Source organism: Crotalus tigris, unplaced genomic scaffold (assembly GCF_016545835.1).
Source record: "Crotalus tigris isolate CLP2741 ecotype Arizona unplaced genomic scaffold, ASM1654583v1 scf7180000017833.3397121, whole genome shotgun sequence".
NCBI lineage: Eukaryota > Metazoa > Chordata > Lepidosauria > Squamata > Viperidae > Crotalus > Crotalus tigris.
The window spans coordinates 896,683-924,471 of NW_024096661.1; the positions used below are offsets into that span (position 1 = coordinate 896,683).

Here is a 27,789-nt window from a genome sequence, read left to right on the forward strand (position 1 = left end):
TGTGGAAGCCAGCAGAGATCACTAGGGAAAAATAAGTAGAAGTTACTATCTTTTTTTTTAGCAATTATTCTCCAGAGAGAAGAAACCTCATAGTAAGCCTTCTATTTGTTGTGCACCTCTATACTTTTTTCTGTATCATAGTAAGAAAAAGTAAAATTGTAAACGTGATAGTGGATGCTTTATTCCCACAGTGGAAATAGCATGGAGACATTTTTTTCCTGGAATAGAGGTAGCCTAAGCTTTCTAGCACATATTTCAAAATCGGATCCTCTTTGAGAGATTGGTATCAGAGTTTCTGTACACATTTTGTCCTGCATCTTCATGGAGGCCTCCTTTGCACACCGGCGGGGTGGGGGGTAGGGATGGTTCTGTGCCAACTCCATTTGTGCAAGTGCCTCGCATGTGTGCCTGCCACTCAGGCAAATGGAGTGTGCATGCACACGTTCGCTCACTGCTTGCGCAGGTGGGGATGCATGTGTGCACGCCCACAGCCTGGGTGCAAACAGCTCATGGCCTACTAGTGGGCCAGAGCCCAGAGGATGGGAATCCCGACCCTGTACCATTTCAGATAAGTGGCTGTCCAGTCTTTTCTTAAAAACTCCAGTGATGAAGCGCCCACAACTTCTGGAGACAAGCTGTTCCACTGATTAATTGTTCTCATCCGACTGCAGTGGCCTACTGTGAAAATATACAGGGTACTTTTAAAAATAATTTTTCCAGTAGAGGCGGATGATTTTCCTTGGAACCTAGCAGCTTCATCTTATTTCTTAAAAACTGAAAAGCGTTAAAGTCAGATGAAGCAGTCAGGCAAAGACTGCATCCACAGGACTTCCATAACTCATAGGATAGCTTTTATAAATAAATGTACCACATATATTAAAAAAAATGCCCACCTTCCAAGCCAAGTGCTTATGAGGAACAAAAAGGAAAGAGAACAGGCTCCACAGTTTTAATATTCTCATAATGACAAAGCTTTGCATTGCAAAAATACAAAATGGGACTTAATTTTTAAGCATTATGATCTGGGGCCAATTGCGCAGCTGCTGACATTTCCAAGCGGCCGAAAGGTTTTGATTTCAGAGCAGGTCAGCAGAGCGGCAAAGCCATCGTCATACAGCCTGGCCCACGCGTGGGTGCATCACAACCATTTAATTCAAATACCAATAAAAGCTGGAATTGGCTTTGTAATAGAGAAGAAAAATTCATATCAAAAGGACTTCCGAACATTCCCACAACTCTGGAATGGCCACAAAATCCAAAACGGAGATCAGATAATCTTCATAAGGGATACATAGGAAAAGCATCAAGGAAGTTCCCCCATTACATTTTATCTACAGGTGTGATTCCTAGGAGCTTCATTCCGTTGGCTAGAACAGAGCGGGCAGCGTGAAAAAGGCAGAGCCTTGCCTTGGAAAAAAAAAAAGGTGGGGGGGGAGGGATAAAGAAGAGGAATTGGTAATTTTTGTCATCTTATGAAAGCAGCATCTTATTCATGCCCCCTCCCCCTGCTCCATGCTATGGTAGTATAAAATATTTTTTATATGTTTTATGTTCACTGAGAAATTCAGATGACTACTAAATTAAGATAAAATTAGAGTTTTCTGACTATCTGCGGAGCTAATTTTTCTGCTGCTAACGGGCTACGAGACTAAGTGAAAACTGGAGTCACGCCCAAAGGAAGGGTGTGGCCAAAGTTTTGACCTAGTCTGTCGGGAAGGCTGTCATGGAACCCATCCAGTGGACTCTACAGCCATCCTGCTGGAGAATAAGAGCTATTAAAATGCCCATTTGTACCAATAATTCTGCAGCTTGATCGTTGTGAAGAATCTACTTCTTTTATTTCCTCCCGTGTCTTCTCCCACTTCCCCAAATCTGCGGTTGAGAGACCCTGCCCCCCCCCATCAGCATAAAAGCCGATTTTGTACACATTATTTGGTCAAGGAAACTTTCCCCCTTTAGTTTTTTCTTTGGGGAGACTTAGACTCCACCTTCAGAAATCGCCTATTCATGTTGCGTCAATGTACCTCTATTTCCCTGATGCTCACTAACCTTATTCCTGCATATCCTTGGATGTTTGTGTGCTTAGTGACTTCTCATGCACATCAAGTTCATCTCGGTGGGAAAAAAACCCCAACACTGCATCTAATACTTTTATTTGTTTTCTCTCTCTGCTTCTGAGATGTCAAAGTCCTGCTCCAGGTAAAACCTTTCACTGATGCACATCATCTATGTGTTACTTCTGCTCATGTAGCACAAAGCAGCTGCATTGAAGGCTTCCTTCTGTCTTTCTTAGGAAGTTACAAGGGTATGAAATAGTTTTTACCCTGTATCTAGCTGATGATGCACAACCTAAAATATTCAACCTGGAGTATTACAAGTATTTCAGGCTGACTATTCCTAGAGCTCCCAGTCAGTTGTTAACTCTGAATTATACTTTGCATGTATTGTCTATTGATGGCTATAAGACCAGTCTGAGTTTTGATTTGTGGCCACTTAATGTTAAGCAATATTTACAGCTCCCGGGGACAATCTTCAAAAGAACAGCATCCTAGTCCACCTGCTAAGCTACTGCAGTAGACTTATTTCATCTTCCAGTTCCCTTGCTTCCAGATACAAAACCCTGCCATTCATCTATTCCTTTAACTCATATTCCACCTTTCAACAGCAACCTTTCTACAAGAGGTTTTTCTCCGGGTTTACTGCTTAGGGATAACAAATTACATTCGAACACTGAGAAGAATGATTGTATTGTAAGCTGGATCATGAGGTGGGTGGCATATACACTCAATACATTCAATAAATAAATAAAATAAAATAAATGTTACCTGAGCGAGTTCCAGAGGGCTGCCCTTTACAGGAAGATTTCTGTGAGCTGCCGATACTAAATGACTGAAACAGAAATACCAAGCCTGAAAACACACTTTCCAAAAGAGAGCAATCCTAAACCAAGCAGCCACAAACAGAGTAGTGCTGATTTTTAAGTGAGCTACACATGCTTTAAGTTCCAGGTGGAATAAGAACACCTTGCTTGGCCAAACACTGCAAGGGCTATGGAGCATATAGAACAGTGATGGCGAACCTTTTAGAGACCGAGTGCCCAAACTGCAACCCAAAACCCACTTATGCATCGTCAGGTGCCAGGTGGGTGTGGCCATTGGCTGGGTGTGGCCAATTGGGAGGGTGTGGCTAATAGAGTGGGCATGGCTGTGGTGGTAACAGCGGACTGGGTGGGACTAAAAAGTTCAATCAATGCCAACTTTGCAAGTTCTTCCCCCCCCCCGCAAGAAGTTGAAATTGATTGATTGAACCTTTTTTTTTTTGCACATGGCGGTGGAGGCCTAAAGCAAAAAGGTTTTATAAAACCCAGCTGAAGGCCTAGGACTGGGGCAACGGTGCGCATGCCCACAGAGAGAGCTCTGAGTGCCGCCTCTGGCACCCATGCCATTGGTTCGCCACCACTGATATAGAACTTCCACTGTGGTTTGGATCAAAAGCTAGAGGGTGCTAATTCTTGTTTCTGGCCAAGGAGAACAGTGTTGTTTGAAGAAAAAAAAATTTTACATTCATAACCTTGGTTCAAGCTCTACAATAGTTACTGACCATAAGCAAGCTTGTTCTGTGTTGAACATAAGGCTTCATTCAGCCTTTGTAAACTCTGCTGCAAGAGCATTTCCCAACCTTGTAAATTCTAGCTCTATTGGGACAACTCCAAGAACTCCCAGTGGGCAGAAGCAGTAAGATTTCTGGACATTATTGTCTTAACATTCTGGAGGACGAAAGGCTGTGCTGACACACTTTAAGTTGAATTTACCTTATATATATTGGCTGCTTTCATGTAAGTTATATAGCCAGCCCAGTTAAACATCTAGTGGTTGCATATGCACAACCAATTGAACATGATTAATTTAAACCCTATTCGTGACTTGTGTGGCCTGGTTGGATAGATTATGAGTCAATGTATTATGCAAAGCTATAACATGGCTTAATTCAGTAATGAGGTAAATGCGCTGCATATTTCTCTAATGGGAATGGCGTCTTAATTTAGTCTTGACCTACCATGTGCACAGTAATTAATGGAGCTCTGTATTTTTTTCCCACTAATGTCAACTTTTTATTCGAGCCCATCTGCTGCACAGTATAATATATATCAGTGATGGCGAACCTTTTAGAGAACGAGTGCCCAAATTGCAACCCCAAACCCACTTATGCATCGTCGGGTGCCGGGTGGGTGTGGCCCATGGGGTGGGTGTGGCCCATTGGGTGGGCGCGGCTGCAGTGGTAACAGCAGACTGGGTGGTATTAAAAATTCAATCAATCAATTCCAACTTTGCAAGATCATTTTTTTTCCCGCGAGAAGTTGAAATTGACTGATTGACTGAACCTTTTTTTTTTTTGTACACAGCGGCGGAAGCCTAAAGCGAAAAGGTTTTATAAAACCCAGCTGAAGGCCTAGGACTAGGGCGACGGCACGCGTGCCCACAGAGAGGGCTCTGAGTGCCGCCTCTGGTACCCGTGCCATAGGTTCGCTACCACTGATATATATGAATCTTAATTTCATCTTTGAAATTGAAAGCAAAATTATGCCACATATGTACATGAGAGATAAAAGCAACATTTAAAATACTGGATAGTAAGACTCTAGGCATAAAATAGCCCTTACCCTTGAGATGCTGAATGACTACTGCAAGGGATGAAAAAATTCAGGTGTGGGGTAATAAAATACCCCTGAAAGGGCACAGTCTGGCTAGCTAGGATTTTGCTGCAGTGACTATTTCTTTAAATGTCATTAAAATCACGAAAAGTATAAATTTGCTCCCAGACTTAATAGGTTCTCCCCTTTCTGGGAGGTTGTTTCAGGAAATGTCATGTTTTGAAATGGAATGCATCTCAACAAGAAAAACTAGTTTCTATTATGATCTCTTAAAAGTTCGTCATCAGATTTTGACAAAGACATTTTTTGTCTAAAGGCATGAACTGATTTTCCACCAGCGACTCAGGCCAAATAATATACAGCATTCAGCAAAATGCTTAAGGCATTTGGAATAGGAAATAGGAAAATGAAGTTTGCAGAAACCACATCCCCTTTGGTATTATGTAAATCACTGGTCAATTGTTAACCTACAGCTTGAAAAGTATTATATAATAATAATAATAATAATAATAATAATGATGATAGAAGGGATCTTGGAGGTCATCTAGTCCAACCCCCTGCTCAGGGCAGGAAACCCTATACCATTTCGGACAAATGGCTGTCCAGTCTCTTCTTAAAAACTTCCAGTGTTGGAGCATTCACTGCTTCTGGAGGCAGATTGTTCCATTGGTTAATTGTTCTCACTGTCAGGAGGTTTCTCCTTAGTTCTAGGTTGCTTCTCTCCTTGATTAGTTTCCCTCCCTCTTGTCCTTCCTTCAGGTGCTTTGGAGAATAGCTTGACTCCCTCTTCTTTGTGGCAACCTCTGAGATATTGAAACACTGCTGTCATGTCACCCCTAGTCCTTCTTTTCATTAAACTAGACAGTACACCAGGAGAAGCAAAATTATTTTTAAAAAGTTGCACTTGAAGGTTTCCAAGATCATATAATATTTTTTGATCTAATGAAGTACTGATTTTGAAATTGATGGGTATTATTCAAATGTAAAATAAGTTTTTTTTGAGTAAGTGACAGATTCCATAGAAAGAGGCAAAGGCTGCTGTGATAGAGCCAGCCTTTTTTCATGTGTTTGTTAGATTTATATTCCTCCTTTGCTCCAAGAGCTCAGTGGCTTCGTTTCATGCCAATATAAAGACTTTGAGTAGGTTGATCTGAAAGACTGATTGGCTCAGAATCACTTATGAATTGCCATAGTTGAAGATGGACTTCGATTTTAATCTCTTCATGCCTAGTCCACTCATCACCACTGAAGCCGTTAGTCTGAAAAAACTGCATTTGATTATGTCAAACTATCAATTTTGAGGCTACATATTTTAAAAGCAATGTATCTGTTCTGTTCAAGGCTCTAAAGTTTGTTTCTTTTACCTGAGTTTAAACAGGTATTTAACAATATGCTTCGGCTGATGATCTTGTGAAGATTGATAAATAATTTCATCATATCTGAAGGGAGAAAGGAACACATTTAGGAGCATCTGATTAAAGAAAAAACATAAGCCACCTAGAGAACATTCACATCTCAGTTCTATTCCAGCTTTACTGTCATATGAGGTCAGATTCTTGAACACACCTGCCTCTTTGAGTGAAGAGCTGCACATGAAAACTTCCACAGTTGGAGTAATTATTCTAGGAAAAAAATATTGTCAAATAGCTTTTGTTTAGCACCAGCCATACAATTAACCACCGCTTTGCTTATATGAAAAGGTGGCTAGCTCATTTTTTTCCAATGGCCCTGTATTTGCTGAGAATAGAGTAATGGAGTAATAGAGTCATTTTTTTTTCTCTTTTAGCATGGGGGATGGTGGGAGATGAGAGAAAAAATGTAGTTTGAAATACTTTTTGGCCTTAAATACTGTATTGCAGTAGCAGAATTCCATACTTGTTACTGGCTAATTAATAGCCTAGGGAGTGCCTGCTTTGTCCTTATTTCCTTTTCAGTGAGGAAATCTGACAAGCTATTCTGTTTTCCCTCCATTTCTCCTCAAGGCGTGAAAGGTCTTAACCAGCCTTGCTTTTGTCACTGTCAAGGTCTTTTGCTATTCCTAACATTGCGTTCCTTCTGCAGATTCAGTTCATTAGACTGTGCATTGTTCACAGGCCCAAATCCAAATGTAATATATTTTGTTTATTGCCTTCTTTGTTTTATACATTTACACATCTTTAAAATATGTTTTTGGTAAATATCACCTCCAAATGTGTCTTATAACTCAGTAAGCACAGCTGGGCACACTTTCAGTTTAATGTACATGGCACTATGCTGCACAACGTGAATAGCTTGAGGCACCTTTAAAAAGCCTGCTGTTCCAAACAATAATAGCTAATATATACCATTTCTGCAGGCATCACAGATGAACAAGATGCCAATGGAATATATAAAGCATACTTAATGCTTTCTGGCTGTTTCCTAAGACTCATTCTAAGGAGATTTTTAGCAAGAAAATGCAGTAAAAATACTTCAAAAGTGATATTCTATTTCCAAATTTTCTAGGCTACGGCTAGCATTCTGTTGATTCTAAATCAGTTATGCACATGGATAGGCAGCTAACTGTCTTCAAGAACTGTTGCATAGTAAGACCAAACATAATTAATAAAAAAGTATATAAACTGTGTTCAGTGCTGTTATGTATGCAAAGACTGCAGTAGAAACTTGAGAAAATGCCGAAGTACCTGAGAAGATGTTGAAGTAAGGATATTGCTAGTGGATCTTGTAAACAAGCAGGGTTGACAGGAGTGCCTTGATTGACAGTACCACACATTTCTTCTAAACTAGGCAGGGGAAGAGAAAACTGTCAGTAACACTGATGATCAAAAATACCTTTGAAACTTCCTTATTTATTTCATTGATAAGCTGCCTTTCCTGTAGGACAGGTGTCAAACTGCCGGCCTCCAGGCCAGATGCATCATAGCGAAACCACGCCCATCCCATTGCTGGCAATGGCAAAAAAGTCACGATACGTCGCAACACGTCACGTGACGTCACGAGTTTGACACCCCTGCTGTAGGAGCTCAAGTCAGTAAGCACAGAATCTCCATGCAGGTTGTGACTACTCATTTCAACATCCCTATGACTTAGGATGGGTTGAGGGGGAAGGTCTCAAATCCATTAATGGTCCAGCAGCAAATATCTGGGAGTAAACTGCCCTTACGAAATTATGAAAAGCCTTTCTAGGCATCAGTCTAAAATCCGAAAACCATTACTGTAATAAAATAACGCCTCCTCGGTACTCATCAGCAATCAAACAAGCAATGCCTTATTTAATATAACATAAAGGAAAGTAATAACTGAAGCAAAACACTTGGACTTCAAACTCGTTCCACTTCAACTGAGCCAAATCACTCAAGAGTGAAATAAAAAAGCACAGCAAAACCTAAAAAGACCTTATTTTGTTGAAATGGTACAAGTATTTGACTGATCACCACAAAAGAGTTACAGAGCAAAATTGCAATTTTATAAAGGGAAACTACTAAATCTTCAAAATCGTTCTTTGCTTCTTGGTGGACTTTATATAAAACAACACAGCAACTACCGCAGGATTATATATTATATTCTATACATTAAAAAAACCTAAAGTGGTTCTTAATTCTTTTTACACTGTTAAGTTCTGCTGCCTGTTTAAAGTTAGGATTCTTTCCATTGCTCTACTTCAGAACTACACTCTTATTACTGAAAATTCTTCTGCAGCTTCTCTGGGAAAACAGCACTCAATGATTGTATTCAAAGGAATTCTGGGAACTCCAGGGAATTATGGCAACTCTTCAAAGCAGGTATGTGCTTTGGGAGAAGGAAAAGTTCCATTATATGAAATGGATGGAACTCTTTAGTAAAACTTGCCCATTTGTCTGTTCTGTGTATTTCATGTTATTTAAGCACACTGAAGTCACAGCAGAAAAGTTCCCAATCCCTTTTACTTGCAGACAACTTTCATTCTGACCCAGATGAAGGCCAGCTCAGGAAAATAAAATGGGGCACAAATCATCCCTCAATACCTTTGCAGCCTGGCATGTGTATATTGCAAGAAGACCCCCGTATCGCCTTTGCTTTGAAGAACCTGATCCCAGTTAAACCGATAATCAGATGATAAGAGGCCTTTGAAGTCCTGAAATGACAAAAATTATTCAAGAACTGAGTAGATAACTTTCAGCACTCCTGAAACTGATCTTGCCATTAACTGGGTGACAGACCTGAATGATAAGTGCTGCGAGCCCAATCCGTTCTGCGGTCTCAGGAGGATTGTCACATTCTTTTGTGGCTGATCAGATAAAAGGAGAAAAGCCATTATTTCACCAAAAGGTACACAAGGCTGCTGGTGGAAGCTGGTTCTCAGGCCCTTGTTTATAAAAAGGTATATTTAGTTCTAGGACAGGGGTAGGCAACCTTGGCTCTTTTATGACTTATGGACTTCAATTTCCAGAATTCCTGAGCCAGCATGACTGGCTCAAGAATTCTGGGAGTTGAAGTCAACGAGTCATAAAAGAGCCAAGGTTGCCTACCCCTGTTCTAGGAGATAACAGGAACATACTCTCCTCATATCTTGACTATGGTTTACAAAATCAGGAAAACAGATATATATAATTTCATAATTTATTAGATTTGTATCCCACTGCAATTTAAAAAACCTCTTTGAGGTTCAGCTTTCTTTGACACTTCTAACATACTGTGGCTTCAGCAATGATTTAATAACTTTATTTTTCAAAATGATTTCATATGAATTGTTCATATGAAATTTCCAATATTATTGAACCTTATACTGTGTATCGTTACATATGAAAATTAATGGAGATTTTGCAGCTAGTGAATTAACCTGTGCTTAATGTTATTGTTTAGAGAAATAATTTATAATGCCTGGGTCTTCAAACTTGGCCGTTATATGACTTGTGGACTTCAACTCCCAGAATTCCTCAGCCAGCATGCCTATCCAAGCAATGTCAAATATCAAAGCTACAACTGACAGATGCAGGAGAGGAAAAATAAAAGAAAAAGCATCAAAATAGTAAAGTATCATAAAGAAACAAACAAACAAATAAAGAACTGAAAAAGCTAAATTAGAATCCAGGAAGCCTTGAAAAAGGATATAATTTCACTGACAGAATGCCTTCAGAGTAGAATGAAAAAAAGATCCAGATGTCTTTATTTGTAAAGGCTAACTTATTTTCCTGATTACTTGAACATATTTTATCACTACAGTGTTTTTTAAAGATTGAAATATCTTACAGACAAAGAGTTCCATATATGGAAAGCAAAAGAAGCTGAACTAATTGTGGCTTAGACTGTGCTGTTGAGTGATGAAACCCGCATACTTGTAGTCTTTTTTTCTAGAACCAGAATAAAATATTAATTTAACAGAGAAAATTTATTGGCTAACTTTTTGTAGAAGCACGTCTTTCTAATACCAGGGAACAAGTTTCATTTAAAACATCTTCCAAGAAAATCACTTCTCCTTTTCGAGTTTTCATGCCGTGAATTCTCCCAAAGGGCACATGCTGGCACCTACAAACACAGAGGACGAAAACATCAGGCTTGCTTATGTTCAACAACTTCTGACAACTGATGAGTCAATAACTTTCTGAGTCTAATATACATCATAGATAAAAGTGACATTTTCTCGGCCACAGAAACTACGAACCTATTCCTCAATAAGAATGGCATTTGCATACCTTTAGAGCTAAACCTGAAAAATACGCTACTTCCACCCTCAGCCACAGAAGTTCTATTTCAAAAGAGTTGCTGAAGTGAAGGAAAGGGGGAGAAGGAAATGTTATAGATCAGTGATGGCGAACCTTTTAGAGTCTGAGTGCCCAAAAACTGCCCCACCTCACCCCCACCCTGCCCACCCGCAGGGCCACCTACTGCCTCCATGGCCTGGCGCAGCAGATTGCCCAGTTGGCCCAGCAGCACCATGGTGGCCGTGCCCTCCTGTGCCCCGCAGCAACATCTGCATGTGACGGGGCATGAGGACGGAGTCTTGTTCCCGCAGCCATGTCCTTGGCTGTGCTGCTTTGCGCAGGCCGTGCCTGGGGGCAATTCTCCTCAGGGGGGGCTGCTGGTGAGGAGGGGGCCAAGGGGGGAGGCGGGGCTGGGGTGACAGCATGTGTGCCCACAGAGAGGGCTCTGAGTGCTGCTTCTGGCACGCGTGCCATAGGTTCGCCACCACTGCTATAGATGTTCCTTTAAGCTTCTAAATGAAAGGCGGGAATATAAATCTAATAACTAAATAAAACTACCAAAACAAATACAAAGTGCTCTATACTTATATACTGGTATTACCCATGGCCGAGAACAGTTTCTCATACTCTACTTTTATGGAAGTTTGTTTTACAGTTTCAAACTTTATTGACACCAAAACAGGATTAGATACAAGATATATCCACAAGTGTACATTACATAAGCACTCTTTCTTTCATTATCCATGCTATAGCTGGAACATAAAACTAGATTTTTTAAAAACAAAAAGGTCTATCATCTCAATAATTATGTAGGAAAGCTTGATATGGCAACAGGAGTCAAGAAGAATACACATATATGTACACACACACACACCCACACACACACACATTATTACCAACTTTATTTTCATTTTCATTTTAGAAGCTTATAATTCCATGGTAACCTAAATCACTTAGAGCAGGGCTTTTCAACCTTTTCACCCATTGTACCACTTTTGGGATATGGCAATATCCGAGTACCACCAGTTGCCTAGCAAGTTGTCAAAAACTTGATGATCAAAAAAAAAAAAAAAGGAAAAAAGTGATGAAATACTAGTAGTCCTCGACTTACAACAGTTCGCTTAGTGACTGTTGGAAGTTACAATGACACCGAAAAAAGTGCCAAGCAAGACCTGGGTGCCTGCCCACCCAGCGGTGCTCTTCCTCCTGTCCGAGGTTTTCATTGTTGTGAGCATTTCTGTTGAGGATTGGCAGTGGGGGTGGGGTGGGTGTTTGGTTTTTATTCTTCCCCCGTCTGTTGGGTGGTTGCAGCAGGTTTTGGTCACTTCACATGACCCTGGGACACTGTGACTGTCATAAATATGAATCAGTTGCTAAGCATCTGAGTGTAAATCACAAGACCCTGGAGATGCTGCAACATTCCGGCTGATCCTGGTGCTTCTTCTGGGCTCAGTGGAAATGCCATGATCAGCGCCGAGCTACAGCTGGAGCTTGGCACTGATCCTGGTGCTTCCACGGAGCCCTGACAACCCTGAAGAAGCGCTGATCCTGGTGCTTCCGCTGAGCCCTGACAGCCCCGAAGAAGTGCTGATCCTGGCGCTTCCGCTGAGCCCTGACAGCCCTGCAGCTCCAGCCATCTCTCGCTCAGGCTTTTGCGGTGCTGCCACCAGTTCAGCTCATTCCCCTCCCCCCCTACCACTTTTCTAGGATGGTCACGTACCACCTGCCAGGTGCCAATGTACCACTGGTTGAAAAGCCTTGACTTAGAGCAACTTCATATTTGCTTAACCATTAATCACTTTCCATTTACATGGGAAAAGATTTAATTTCACCTTCTCGAGATATCTGCTGCTACTAGTTCAATTCAGGGCTCTCTTTGGCTCCTCCTAAGTACAAAATGTGAACCTCCCAATGTTCTCTCTCAGATTCATATCTTCAATAATGAATGAGAATCTCAATGAAGTGAAATATTCTAAAAGCAACCAATTAACCCTCCAACAGCCAACAGAACTAATAGCATTCCACAGCCTTACTCTGGCCTAAAGGCAGATTCCAGAGCAAATGCTGAAATTGTATATAAGGAGATTATCTCCATATTTTAAAATTGATTTTTTAATTGCATGAATATTCTAATTTCATATGGGAGTTTAAGGATCCACAAATTGGCTTTCCCCTTACAACAGCCTCTGAGGTAGCTGAATTAAGAGGCACTCACTACTTTCCCAGCTCTACCATGGATGGGATTTAAACCTGGGTCACTCTTGTTCCAGTCTAATATCTTAATCACCACACTATTTCTTTAAAGCCTTTCATATATTTCTAGAATGGTCTTTGGTCATTCATATTCTGCCCATCTAAAGATTTAGAACATTTGATTTGTCACATTTTCCTCATCTAATGTTAGAAATACTATTGTTCAGTTTGGTTTGGTTTTTTTTTTTTTTTAAAAAAAAATTCTTGATATATTCACATTTACCTTTCTGCCCAACTGAAACCAAGTAATTTCAGAATCTGGAACATCTGTTGAAAATGAGAGCTTTGACTTTTATCTGTCTTGGAAGAGGAGAAAAACGATTTAGCCATTTAATACATAACAATCAAAGGCAAACACTATTATCACAGTTGATTTCCGAGGGAAAGAATGATGCCATGAATACTGTATTTATCACATGTGAGTTTTCTTTGGAAAATTACCCTTGGAAAAATTCTGATGTTCAAATTGTAACTGGGGCAATGGAAGGCTTGAAATATATATATTTCATATTATAACATTCCCCTCAGGATGCTGCTATAGAGCACTACATGCCAAAACAACCAGGCACAAAAGCAGGGTTTTTTTCCTTCATGCCATCACTCTACTGCACAGCTAATTCCCACTTTACTGTCTTATGTATATTTACCCATGTAGTAGGGCTGTATTACTATTATCCTCATCTTTTCTACTATCTTCTCTCTTAGATATCATTATTATATAATAATAATAATAATGATAAAGTTGGAAGGGACCTTTGAGGTCATCTAGTCCAACCTCCTGCTCAGGCAGGAAACCCTATACCACTTCGGACAAATGGCTGTCCAGTTTCTTCTTAAAAACTTCCAATATTGGAGCATTCACCGCTTCTGGAGGCAGGTTGTTCCACTGGTTGATTGTTCTAACTGTCAGGAAGTTTCTCCTTAGTTCTAGGTTGCTTCTCTCTTTGGTTAGTTTTCACCTGTTGCTTTTTGTCCTGCCTTCAGGCGCTTTGGAAAATAGCTTGACCCCCTCTTCTTTGTGGCAGCCCCTGAGACATTGGAACAATGCTATCATGTCCCCCCTCGTCCTTCTCTTCTTTAAACTAGACATACCCAATTCCAGCAACCGTTCCTTATATGTTTTAGCCTCCAGTCCCCTAATCATCTTTGTTGCTCTTCTCTGTACTCTTTCTAGAGTCTCAACATCTTTTTTTACATTGTGGTGACCAAAACTGGATGCAGTATTCCAAGTGTGGCCTTACCAAGGTATTGTAAATTATTACTCTGTTGTTTTGCATCTACACTGACAGCTTCTGCACTAGAGACAATTCTTTGTGTTTCTAATCACACTTGGCCAAATAAAATATCCTATCCTATCCTATCCTATCCTATCCTATCTCCAAAGAAGCCTCAGAAAACCTTCATTTTAGAACTTTAAACAACATTATTCAGCATGATGAATAAGCAGAAATAAAAGAAATATGGGTTTTGTTGGAATGGGATATTTTTCAAATAAGAGTAATGGGCAAAAACATCTCCTTCCATTTTGGAGGATTACCTGGCTGATATATTTTGGCTCTCTTATAAGCAGGAGCAACTACATCAAATAAGAGTAAATGTAGATGTTTTGTCATGGAGCTATTATCAAGACTATCCAAGATCTCATTTCCTCCTCCTGTAAAATTGAAAAGATCCTTCCCCATTCAGTTGACCTCCAAATTTTCAGCAAATGGAGATTACTGTCCAACATAATTAAAAAACATTTGGTTGGAAAAGACTAGTTTTGTCAAACAAGACACTGATATATCACTGAACTGCAGGTTTCCTAAATCTGCCAGCAGTACCTATCAAGCTTAGAGAAGCTGGGAGCCATCAATATATGACCATAGAACTCTGAGCTATAAATATTCTCCTTTATTGATGATCAACATAGTATGATATCATTATTTTCTTAGAAAACATCTTTTAAAATGGTTAGCTCAAGTCTAATACAATTTCTTAAAATGCTTTGACGCTGACAAGAAATACATTAACATCTTTGTCCTCTACCAAAGCAATTTATATAAACCATAGAATACCTACGACATATAACATAACATCAGGCTTATATTTTTCCATTCGGTCTATGGCAGCAGCAAGATCTCTGGAAAAAGAAACATGAAGAACAAATAAAATTCTCCAAAAGAAATATTCATTTACTTTATTTATTTTTTAAAAAACAATTCTATACTATCCTTCAAAATCATGAGAAGCTTGTGATTATATCTGTCCACCAGCAATATTCTATTAAATATATCAATAAGGTTAAAATAATGTTTACTAATAAAGAGTCACATAACATGCTTGCCTTGTTAAGTAAAGCGAAGTTCCATCGCTACGCATCACAGTAACCAGGTCTCCATTTTCAGAAAGACGAACTTTTCCTGCTCCTTCTCTGAAAATCATGAACAATCTACTTGTAAGAAGGAATTATATACTGGTTTTCTTAATATCCTCTTCCATAGCTAGCTAGCTAGCCTAATAAATAAATATTGTTTCAGAATTTCAAGAATTGAGATTATATTGCAAGAAAAAAAATGCTTTGAAGTTGTGGTCTAATGTTAATGGGAAATAAAAAAGGCAACTGTAAGCCCTGAAATAAAAGCTCAATATGTTTTTTAAAGCGCTCTCCCCAAACAAAAATGAAATTCACAACCCCACATATATAATACAACTCCTGTTTACCTACTGCAGCCCTTGTTCGCTGCACAGTATTAAATACAGCCCCTGGCCACCCATTTTATTATCATGTACAAAAGATTCCCCTTCCTCCAATGCTGCTGGGATAATAAATTGTTTGTTTTCCCCTTCTTACTTGCTATTACATGCGAAATAAGTATTGTGATTAAAATAAATATAAGCAGGTTTATTGAATCAAATTTAAAACTGAAGGTTTGGCATTAGCTTCTTCAGCAATTAATCAGAAATGACTTTAAATTGCTACGTGTGATCTATAACACAACAAAAATATGGATCTTGGGGAAATAACGTTCCTTTACAAGTTACAATGGCAAAGGATGAAAGGTGAAAAGGGACATCTGAACCCTAGATCTTGTTCAATTCACATATACCCTACCCCAACCCCAGTCTGTAGACCAGGCTGCGGCACGCCAGAAACCGGGCTACGCAAACAAGCAAAGCCCCTTCCACGGGATGCAGGCAGCACACAAAAACATGCCCCCTCCAGTCTGCGGAAAAAGTCTCTCTCCATAGAACCAGTCCCTGGTGCCCAAAATGTTGGGGGCCACTGCCCTAGCTGTACTCCTGTGTACATGTACTCCTATCTGTGTTCCAGAACTTTTGAGACTGTGTTCAGATTAAAAATCCCAGGAATCACAGAGAGCATGCCTAATGATTATCCTGGCTAAAAAAATTGAGAATTTTGTTTCCATAGATCTGGAGACATCTAGTTGGGGAAGATTGTCCTAAAGAACCTTTATGATAATACATGAAAAAGACCACAGAATGTCCAAGGTCGTATTGATGATTCCCCAACCCCCCGTCCTATGCAGGATGGAAGCAAAGGTACCTATTAAAAGTATGACAAGTTGGCAGTTTCTATGTACTTTAGGTCTGCAAGTCTTGTAAACATTTCAGATTCCATTTCTCATCTTAAAGTGATTATGTTGCCCCAAACAGAATAAAGTATCCCTGACTGAAACTGTATTTGCATGTCAGTATTCACAAAATTACGTTAAGTTACTTAAATCAGCAAATATTAATAATGTATTTCAGACAAATGGTCCAGCTTTAAAGTGATATAGCTTTGATTTAATGTACAATACATTAAGACGAACAGATATTTAAAAAAACTGGAAATAAAGAATCCATTCATACATTTTCGTAAGAAGCCCTTTTGCATCCAACCTCTTTAGAACTTCTTGACTTTTCTCTTGATAAAATGATTCTCCAGAATATTCATTAAAGTAGATTCCCAGACGCTGGACAGCCCATTCAAGAAAAGAGGAAAATAATTACAATCAGCAAGAATAATCTCATCTGAGACCACCTTTTTCCAATAAAAAGTTGTAATTGCCAGAATTCCAATTCAGCACAGTCATGTAATTTCTATGCTTCTGATGGCTTCCGGCTTGAAGACTTTCTAGGGTCTAACCCAAAACAGACAGTACAAATGAAAATGGAGCTTTAAAAACATATATCAAGAGATTTTGAAAAAAAATGTAAATCCTACTCAGTCATGTAGGAATGTTGAAATATTTTGTCAAATTTAATTGCAGACATATATTATTGTTCTATTAACATGCTAATAAGTTGCAAAAGGTTTTTTTATATGGAATTCTACGCTACAGATATTCCATTAAATCAGCAAGGCTTTATAAGTAAGTTATGTGAGACAAAAAACAAAATAAAAACAATGCACCAGAACATTATATTATACCAAATGACACACACCTATCCATCTCATGTATATCTTTACATCTGCTTCATCTATCCTTGGTTGTCTTAATTATAATTCATCATGAATATTTTGTTAGATTTTACAATACATTTCCACATTGTCAATTATTGCTTAATAAACTTCACTTACAACTAATTTAGCTATTTTTTCTTTCTTAGTTAATTAAACTGCAGCTTCATTAATGTTAATAGACCAATGCTGCATTATTTTATTTTTATTTAAGTATGTTATGTCTCTATTGCTGGATTTTGCAATAAGTTGGTCACTTATTAAAATAAAGTTATCTCACTTTTTGAATCATGTAGTGGCCTGTTTTACAATGCATACTATACTGTAGAATTGTATCAGACAACTCTAAAGGTGCACATTTTTCAGAAATGCAAAGATATTCAAGTGTCATTATACCTAGAATGAGATAATTCCTAAATACTGAAAGAAAAGATTCAGCTCAGCACCTTATACACCCGAGCATATTCTTCAACGCTAACATCTCTAAAATGTTGCCACAATGACAAGGCCTTTTCTTCCTGTGCTTCCAATTTTCTGAAGAAATCTTGTGCCAGAGTTTTAATATTTTCATCCTCTTCTGAAGCTTTGTTGACCTGTACATAAACCTGTATAAAAATCAATGAAATATACAGGACAGTTCAATCAGAAAGTCTTCTCCATCAAGAAAAGATTATAGTCCACGGTGAAACCTTTACTTTGTATTCAAGACATTCCAGGTTCAAAATCCTGTAATCTTCACCACAATGGCAAAGATCACAGGAAGCTCAACAAGGAAAGACTGCTATCCCAATATACAAGAGCTGATAATCCCCTCCAGAAAATGGCAGACTCCTATTCCATATTCCATTAGCTACTAGCCTTGCTAATTGGGACTGAAGTCCAAGAATACTTGGTGATTTACTTTAACTCTTCGCCACACCATCTTTTTAATAAATGTCACTTCTTTAAAGAAAGAAAAAAAGGACTTGTTTCTACTTAGACAACTGAACAAAACCTAACAATTATAGGAATATAGGAAGTTGCCATACAGAAGGCCAGCTTCTTTGGCCACTGTTGTCGGCCCTGATTGCTAGTAGTTCTCCAGGGACTCAGATACAGTATCTGCCCCCAATATCTTCTCATTCTATTTAGTTAAATATGCCATGGAGTCTACTTGCAACACAAACAGAAAAGCAAAATAAAAATATTAAAAAAGAAAGAATTGTGGCCTTGATAAGTTTATGGTCATTCACATTATGATTTTAATAGAGTGCAATTATATTAACATACCTCAAAAAGATGCTGCAAAGGATTGGATTTCAGCTTTTCTTCAGAACCAAACCACTGGAAGCCAGCTCCCAATATACCTGAAAAAAAGTAATTATTTCACATGTTACAAAGGAGGTTGTTTTTTTTTATAAAATCAGTGAATAATTTGCCCTTCTTCTATTTTCAGTAATAAAAATGTAGATGGTGAATTTATAAAGTAAGTCTCAAGATTACACTAACCAAAAGCACATTGGTGCATGCTATAAATTTTGACACCCATAGAATAAATTACTGACTAAGGATATTAATCAATTTGACATAGGAGTTCTATAAAAGGACATACATTGTGTACTTAGATATTGAAACAGGATTTGTACAGGGGTGAGACAAGGATGTGCATAAAAAGAAGGAAACAGAAAATTTGTCCTGAGTGGCACAAATCTACTCATAACTAAAGATCGACTTTTACATGATGACATGATAGTGTGGCAACACAATATCCCAGTATCACACAGTGTGAGGAAAAAGTGTAAAGAACGTAAGGAACGAAGAAGCAAAAAGAGGTTCCACTGGAAGAAGCAACTAAGGGGAAACTAAGTTGCTAAGAACTGGAATATTCCCAAAATTAAGCGGTAGTTTTCTGCACATCGCGGATCCAATTAACCTTATCCATAGATGTTTATTCTTTACATACTGATTCTAACTGGCTTACAGAATAGGATTAAAACATAAAGTTAAAAAAAATACAACCCAAACATTATAGATTATGGATTATCTCATATTTTTGAAGATCCGTGAAAATATGACCCTTCCTGGAAACATTTGGAGATCCTTGAAGAACTCACTGAGATTACTAGTAGCATATCAGCGCTTTCTTGTTGTTATGTTATTGATCTTTAAAAATATATTTAAATTTTATGTTTATTATTTGTCAGTCACTACAAGTTTTCAACACTGGAAGACATACATCTGAACAAACAAAGAAATAAACAAAATATCCCGGAGTTGCAGAGCTTCCTGATGCTGAGAAGTCCCGACATGTGTAAATTAACAATGGAAGTCTGCACTGTAAAAATGACTATATAGAGACGTTCATGAATCTGGCTTACACAGTCTTGAATCCTGTCTGTCATATAAGGATTCACAACACAAATATTCTCATTCAATGTGTAGAGAATGAAGGGGATTAGGGAGAGGGAGCTGTGTCGTATTAGAGCCTGGGATTATTCTGCCATGAATAGTGGACCTCCCTTTGGGTCAATAATGTGAAAACATCACTGAGGCAACAACCCAATCTAATGTTTGAAGGTCATTGTTTGGATACTGATCAGATTACCTGAAGATCAAACTAGGGGTACTGAGTCTATCTTAAGTTCGGGCAATGTTAAAGCTTTTGTTTTGCACTCTTAGTCTCATTAATAGAAGTAATTTCTACTATTTTGCAGGGCAGTTAAAGGAGAATAATTGCTGTTTATTTTCATATTTTGAATTTTAAGAAGAATTTCCACAGTTACCTGATCGTCTAATTTCCTTAGCTCCCTTTCTCTTCCCTCTTTTTTTTCCCTTATCTTTTTTCATTTAATTTTATTGTGAATTCTCGGATTAAACAGCAATTTATTCTTACACAGAGATTTCCTGGGTTAATTGCTTGTGCTCCGAAAGAAGACACACTGGGAGTTAAGTGTGGCGATAAAAGCCAAAATACAATTATTAAAACTCAAGACACTATTAACTGATCTCAGCCTGTGAGGAAATGGTGCACACAATGTAAGTATGGAATTAATAAAGCTAGGTTAAAACCTTTTCAAAACAACAACTGCAGAAAAACAGAAGCTTTGTGCTAACAGGTTACTTGCCCAGCAGATTTCAGAAGGACACAATTTAAAGCCACCCACATGCAATAGAAACACTAGAAACAATAACAGAAACTACTGCTATCTGAATACACACACAGACACACACACACACACACACACACACACACACACACACACACGTAAAAGACTATTTTCTTCAACTGAAATAATACCCTTTTCCAGAGAACATTAGGACCTGCCCAAATCGCACTACAAATGTGAAATGCAATCCCAGAACAGCCCTGCAATGCTAGGAAGGCCTTGCACGTGGCTCCTTCTCTGTTACAGTCAAACGGGCATGGTGTTCTGGAATTTGTTGCTGAGAATTTAAAAAGTTTCTTGCATTCACATTTTTACTGTTTTTAGTATATGTTTATGCACATACAAATATGTATGTGCATAAGCTTGGCAACTTTTTAGTATAAGTATATTTTTAGTAAAGTATTCTTATTTTAACCCTCCCGGTGATCGTATTTTATTCTTTTATTCATACAAATATGTATAGATAAAGATTGGATGGTTCAATACCCAAGTCTTATGAATTTTTAGAATTAAGTTCAGTGATTTATCTTTAAGGTACAGAACAATTATCTTAAAGAGAAAAGGAATTTATAAATTGCACCTATCAGTATTCTCAGTTTAAAAAAATGATCTAATTTCTCTTAGCCTGCGTAGGGTCCTCTTATTCATTTCCACAATAGAACTGCAAGCTTTTTGTTTTTAAAAAGCTCATTATGACAAAGTTGAAAATAACCTGCCCTAGATTATGTTACACTAACCATAAGACTGATTTTTTAATATATATATATATATTTACCAAACTGCATGCCCCAGTCTCCAAGATAATTTATTCTTGTTACTTGATGTCCAATCGCTTCATTGATATTTGCTATGAAATTCCCTGAAAATAAATCATAGTAATTATTTCTCCCAGCTGTATTCTTATCCCCAAATGCTCATTTTATGTAATCTGATCTCCCTTTTCTATCACTGTACATATATTATTCAGTTAATAACAGTCAGTGACAGTTTGAAGATACAATTAGTACTGATACTGAGCAAGCAATGGTTACAATTGGTCTTCAAAGTTCCGGTCATCCCAGCACCTTTTTGGTCATGTGATCATGATGAGGCAAATGGCTTGCACTTACAACTGTCACAGCACCCTGAAGTCACATGATTGGCATTTGGATCCCTGCCAGGGTTCCCATTACCTAACTTTAATAAGAAGAACTATCAATCTGCATTAAGTAATAAATTTAAGGGAACACAAATTGGCAGAATAAAATTTCTAGGTTTGAAAAGAAGTGGATTACACCTCTAGGCTATAGTTTTTTATAGCTCTTATTTAATGTATATTATCTAGAAAGATCACAAGTGAATTCTGAGTCTTTCTTTTGAACTTCTGAATCATCTAAAGTTTTTAGATGTAAATGTCATGGTTCCGACAGATGGAACTCTTCAAAAGAACTTTGAGGTGTGGTTTACCTTAAAGAATCTTTTATTCGAGAAACAAAGTATCGGCACTACATAGTTGAAACCAAAAACTAAATTCCCCTCCCCTGGGCACAAATTAACAAAGCACAATTCCCTCCTCCAATAAACAGTCATAAATCACATTCCCCAATTAGCTTAAAGCGGGGGCTTTCTCCCCCAGCTCTCCAGCCCGCTGACTGAGTTATTATTGTTATGACTAGCTGGACTCTCATCCACATTCCCCCTCCCAGCATCAACTAACTCTAAAAGCAATAGAGGAAAATGGCTGCATTTCCATCTGTTGTCAAACAAGAACATCCGATGTTAGCAGCATTGACAGTAAAGTAATTCAGCTTTGCTGTTTCAACATTGGAGTTAAAACTAGCTGATTATTTTTTTCCTTATTCCCAAAATCATTTTAAGGACTTTGTTTGATTCTATCTCAATCTGGTCCTCTTTTGAGAAACTTTCAAAATGCATACAAGCAATACCCATGTAGCAATGACTTCAAAGCAGCTCAAAGCTTATCATATACCCCAAGACTAAATATCAAGTAAGTACGATTAAACATCAGCGCCTACTGTTTACAGGCTAGTTACAAGTCCTGTCACTTAGACTACACTTAGTTACATTTAGATCTTACCTATTAATGTAGAACGCAGGTGACCGACATGAAATTTCTTTGCAATGTTGGGTGAACTGCAAGAAATGTGAACATTTGTCATTTAGGTTCCATTCCCCACTTTCCAAGAAAGGAATAGAGATATCGAACTAGACTTTACCTCAAAACTTTTTATTTATTAATAACCTCCTTTATTATTTTTACAAATAACTCAAGGTGGTGAATATATCAAACACAGCTTCCTGTTTTCTCCACAACAACAACCCAGTGAGGTAGGTTGGGCTAAGAGAAAGAAACTGGCCTATGGTCACCCAGTTGGCTTTCATGACTAAGGCGGGACGAAGATATTCTCCATTTAGCTCATATTGTGAAGCATGTAAAGCAGTGGTTCTCAACCTGTGGGTCGGGACCCCATTTGGGGTCAAACGACCATTTCACGGGGGTCACCAAACAACGCAGTCCACCATTTTTTTCCCTTTTCCCTAGCTGTCCTACTCCCTCTTATTGGTGGCCACACCCACTTGGGGGTCACCACAACATGGGGAACTGTTTTATGGGGTCACGGCATTAGAAAGGTTGAGAACCACTGATGTAAAGGAAAACATGAATGACATGTCAAACTATGCAGACAATATAGTATGGTAAAGCAAATGGAACCATGGGCATGTCCATCGCTAGTAAACTGAACACGTATGAACAAAATCAATACTGGAGGATATCTTTCAGAAGTATATACTGTATGCTAATCCACAGGTCTTTCAAGAACACAAAATGCACTGTGTATCTATATTCATGTTCTTTCCTATGTTTTCTTGCAATATGAAATAACAAAATTGTGTCATAACAGAACTGGAACCCTGCGTGTTCCAAGGGAAACTGAACATGAGTATTTCATATGTTCAAAAGTTCAAAAAGATGGATTTTGGTACTCCGTAAACCAAAATGAATGCTTTACTAGAAAGAAATGAACAAAACCAATCTTAGGCCAATGCTGATTTTCAGACAGGTTGCTTACATAGCCAATCTGTAAACCTGCATGGTATTTTAGGCATGCTCCAAAATAACTAAGCCTATATACTCACCTAAAATCAATCAGAACCTTTTTGTTTGGCAATCCTGAGAAAAGTTCGCTCTTTATTCCATATTCAGAGCCATCTTCAAATACCTGCTGCAACACTGTCTTAGGAAGCAAAATATACACAGCTACAATGGGAGTAATGAATTAAGGGATCATTTTGAGACCAAGTTAATGCCTTACATTGATATTTGCAAGATCATTAATCTCTCATTTCACAAAAATCTTCTGAGTTCACATCAGCTAAGCAGACATCTGCAAATGCTTTTCAAATGCACAGACAGCAAGCAGCCAATGCTAATTCATCTTTTTTTGAGTTTTGATTACTCTTTTGAATGGAGAACATTCTTATTTTTCAATCTGCCCGTGCTCTGTTCACAAAACATGGTAGTCATATCCACACAACTATATTTTTTAAACAGGTTAGCAATATTACAATCAATAATGACATTAATTATGGATATCATAAATTACATTACTATTATTCATGCAAAATGGTTCATTTTTTTAAAAAAAATTGCTGTTAGGTGAATGCTATTCCTTTTTATCCGGTGTGTTTATTTGTAAACTGTGTTTTATTGTTTTATATTTTGAACATTACATCATTATTTGCATCTTGGGGAGAACATTTGAGTTTAGACTATGAAATGGAATAGGGATTATATGCTATATACTTGTATCTCTTAACGAAAACACTAGCTTCAGATTCAGCCTGTTTTTCTATTCTATAGTTCATAAGACATTACCTCTTACCTTTGCTAATAAGTCTCGATTTATCGTGAAATCTACTGTTCCTTTGCCTGGGCTGATTTTGCTCACAACTGCATCACATTTTAGCTAAAAGAAAAGTAAAACATATAGACAAAAGACTATACCACAAATAAGTAGAACTAACTGGCACACTGCATTATGCGATTTCACATTTTCAAGCAGCCTCTGCAAGGAGGGCAACAAGGTAGAGCAACATTGCAATGGGAGGTCTGCTGCTTTTCTAGATGCATTTTCACACAGCATGCATGTGCCAAAGGGGCAGAGCTTGTGGCAAAATGCCGCTGTGTCTTTCTGACAAAAGTAGCAAGAACTTGTACACAATGTTGTCTTCAAGAATTATAGCACCTGTAGCTGGGTCATCCACGCAAATAATTTTTAACAACATTTCAAGCAAATGTGGAAAGACCATAGATTGTACTTTGCAGTTGTTGAAAGGTAAAAGAATGGCTTTTCTTTTCACTATTAAAAACAACAGGACAAAGAATTGACCTCCAAAAAGCTTCAAAATCTGTAGCTCAGGATACCATTTTTTCATCATATTTATGCAGTACAAAACATTTGATAAGCAATTGTTATTGACGCTTCTGATTAATGCTTATTGCTAGATACCTTGTTTGCCAGCTTCTCCGCCTGAAGATTAATATCCGATGTTGTATAATCTGTAGAATTAGTATCTAATATAGAACTCATAAAAAACTGGAAATCAGCAGCTTGCCTTTAAAAAAAAGGGAAAAAATGTAAAGGTTCAGATTCTTTTTGTGACAGAGAGGTCAGGATTCCTAAGATATAGAATTAACATAGCTGAAAGTATTTTCATCCTCAAAAGTTTCTGAAAGAGCAAATGATCTGTGAAAGTAATATGCCTAGTTAACAATATACAAGCTAGACTTTGTAGTTCCTATTCTTCAAATCTTAAAAACCGTAAAATGGCACTTAAGAGATCTGTTTGCCCAATGATGCCTAATGTTACCACCCTTGTGGGAATGTTCTGGTCTCTCAGATATTAATGAACTACAACCTACAGTAGTCCTGGTCAGCAATGCAAAGGATACTGGGAATTACAATTCACTAATATCTGTAGGTCACTGGCTCCTACTCCTGTCTTAGGCGATATTAGAAATAATATGAATTAGAAACAGAGACTGAATGAGTTAAAATGCAGTGCCAGGACTTTACCCCTACCGGTAGTTTTATTCGCTATTTTGTACATATCACAAAAGGATCTCAAGAAATTAAGGTTCTAAAGTATAAATATCCTACCTATTTTTGGATACTGGAACAGCAGAGATTGATTTTACCAGGTTTTCTGGCGGAATCTTCAAAACATGTGAAAGCTATTTGAAATAAAATTGCCAAATTAAGTGTGGCAGAATAAATAGGCAACAAAATCCTTGCCATCATTTTATCTTCTATTTCATTACATAAAAATTTATTACATATAAACACATACAGAGGTTACATTCTTCCAGTGTACAGATGGAGATTCATCCTTCTTTCCTACTTCCATAAGAATCAACCAAAATTTATGAATGCCATACATCAGGGGTCCCCAACTCACCGGGTCACAGCCCACTACCAGGCTGTGGCCTGTTCGGAACCAGGCCGCGGAAGCAGCAGGCGAGCGCATACACAGCTCTATTTGCATGAGCAGCAGGAAGGTGGGTGGGCAGGTGTGAAGCTCCATTTGTGCAAGCAGTGGGTGCGTGTGCCTGCTGCTTGTGCAAATGAAGCTGTCCATGCATGCGTGCGCATGCCACTTGCACACCATCCCCTCTCCCCTCCTCTGCTGGTTCGCAAAGCCAGAAAAGTTGGGGACCGCTGTCATTCATTATCCTTTGTGGAACTGGAGTTATCATTTCTACTGAAGATCAGCAGTCAGATAAAAATGTACAGCTTCACCATACATTTCCTTTCTGGAACTGGAATTATCTTTTCCACTGAAGATCAACATTCAGATAAAGACCTACAGCTTTGAATCTAGAAGGTACAGGTGCTTCAAATCCAAACAAGCAAATAGATAAGTCTAGGTGCTATAAAACAAGCGAGGTCCATCACTCCCTGTTGGTTAGCAATGCCATACTTACATATGGACAACTACCCAACTTGAAGCAGATTTTCAGAAGCAACAAGAAACAACAGGACAATGATTCCAATATGGAAAGCAAGTCCTGCAACAATACTAGATGCCTACTTTGCCCCTATACCAACATCACCATCACAGACCCCAGCAAGTACCTACAGAAAATTAGATGTGTCTTGACATGTTCACCCTCCAGTGTACAAGAATCAATACAAACAAATTTGACATCAGTACTTAAATTGAGGGTAAAGCTATATCAGAGCATTTCAACCTCCCAAGACATTATAAGGAAGGCCTCAAAGTGACTTTTTCTGGAAAAACAGGTCTTAATAGCATAGATCAGTGGTGACGAACCTATGGCACATGTGCCAGAGACAGCACTCAGGGCCCTCTCTTTGGGCACCCGCGCCATGCCCCGGAGATGGCAACCGTCCTCTTCAACCAGCCACCCACTAACTCACCGAGGTTCCACCTGGCCGGATGCATCCCAGCACCCATGCGCTTGCAGGCCTGTGTGTGGAGGTCGATGGTGCCAGGCCCCTGCCTTGCCCTGCGACAATGGCACCCCTGCCCTGCTTCGCCTCACCCACAGGACCAGCCTCCTGCCTGCAGCCCCACCCACCAGAGACCCCCCCCGGATCTCCCCCAACCCTGCCCGCCCCCCACAGGTGTCCCTCCCCAGGAGCAACATTGAGTTGGCCACGCCCAACCAGCAGCCACGCCCACCCGGCACCTGGTGATACATAAGTGGATTTTGGGTTGAGGTTTGGGCACTTGGTCTCTAAAAGGTTCGCCATCACTGGCATAGATGGTTAAACATGGAAAGGTTTCAAATTATTTAAAAAGGAATCAGCAAACACAATATTTTTTTCACACATTATAAATTCATAAAACATGTGTAATCTCTCACAAGTAACCTACATCAGCATAACCAACCTGTCTTCCCCTCCTCTCCCAATCAGCCTTCCCATCTTAGTATCCGATGAAGTGAGCTCCAGCTCACAATAACTCATACTTCTAAAATAAAATTTGCTGATTGGAAAAGGGGCCACCAAATTCCTGGTTGTTTTTCCCCTACAGAAGGAATGCACTACAGAAGTTTTTGAAAACTATTTTCAAAAATATCTCTTTGAAAAATGAACAGGTATTTCAGCGTCTCTGGGATGCCAAAAACAAACCCATTATTTTACTGGAGTCCAAGTAAATTATATCCACAGCATTTCCCTGATACACTAATTTAGTCACTTAATCACATAATAAAGTTCGCCCGGCATAATCCATGGAACAGTTTGCCTCCTGGAGTTGGGGGTGCTCCATCCCCGGAGGTCTTCAAGAAAAGACTCTACAGCCAATTGTCCGTGACAGAATAAGGTCTCCTGCCTTGGGCAAAGGGTTGGACTAGAAGACCTCCTAAGTCCCTTCCAGCCCTATGATTCTATGAAAAAAGATGATCAATACCTGAGCAGCGATGCACTTCCGGAAACGACACCTCGCCATAGTTCTCGTTAAGAGTGGCGCTCTTCACTTTTCCATCCCTCCGTCATGGAACAGCCCACTTGGGGGAGGAGCCACTTCCAGCCTGACTCCCCTTTCTGGTCACGGGGGCGGTCGCAGAACTCGCCTCAGAAAGGGAATACGCAGACTACGAGC

General features: G+C 38.8%; 1 protein-coding gene across 5 annotated transcripts; it reads right to left on the reverse strand.

Annotated features, from left to right (window-relative positions):
• Positions 1–935: 935 nt before the first annotated feature.
• Positions 936–27,728, reverse strand: RARS2 (arginyl-tRNA synthetase 2, mitochondrial). Of its 5 annotated transcripts, XM_039343093.1 has the most exons (20): positions 27,598–27,728; positions 25,320–25,393; positions 24,669–24,774; positions 24,042–24,125; positions 23,296–23,393; positions 22,235–22,290; positions 20,933–21,016; positions 18,281–18,357; positions 17,458–17,616; positions 16,420–16,523; positions 14,891–14,977; positions 14,626–14,686; positions 12,788–12,864; positions 10,011–10,135; positions 8,830–8,897; positions 8,635–8,744; positions 7,315–7,413; positions 6,016–6,090; positions 2,826–2,889; positions 936–1,407 (listed from the first exon to the last, which is right to left on the reverse strand). In XM_039343093.1, the coding sequence occupies exons 1-20, from the start codon at positions 27,634–27,636 to the stop codon at positions 1,321–1,323; spliced, it is 1,734 nt and encodes a 577-aa protein (XP_039199027.1). In that variant the 5' UTR covers positions 27,637–27,728; the 3' UTR covers positions 936–1,320. The 5 variants fall into 5 exon arrangements, 4 of the variants coding, with proteins under 4 accessions (XP_039199027.1, XP_039199025.1, XP_039199026.1 ...); XM_039343091.1 differs by lacking the exon at positions 936–1,407 and having other exon boundaries at positions 1,419–2,889; XM_039343092.1 differs by lacking the exon at positions 936–1,407 and having other exon boundaries at positions 1,419–2,889; positions 12,788–12,860; positions 14,622–14,686.
• Between the last annotated feature and the right edge of the window lie 61 nt (positions 27,729–27,789).

What these genes read in the sequence shown, in the direction of transcription:
- RARS2 (XM_039343091.1), bottom strand. Translation starts at nt 27,636, where the DNA reads ATGGCGAGGTGTCGTTTCCGGAAGTGCATCGCTGCTCAG. An exon ending in AAGGTTCTGATTGATTTTAG is followed by an intron (nt 22,291 to 23,295) that starts GTGAGTATATAG and finishes CATTTCTTGCAG; the next exon opens with TTCACCCAACATTGCAAAGA. An exon ending in CCTGCGTTCTACATTAATAG is followed by an intron (nt 21,017 to 22,234) that starts GTAAGATCTAAA and finishes ATTTATTTTCAG; the next exon opens with GGAATTTCATAGCAAATATC.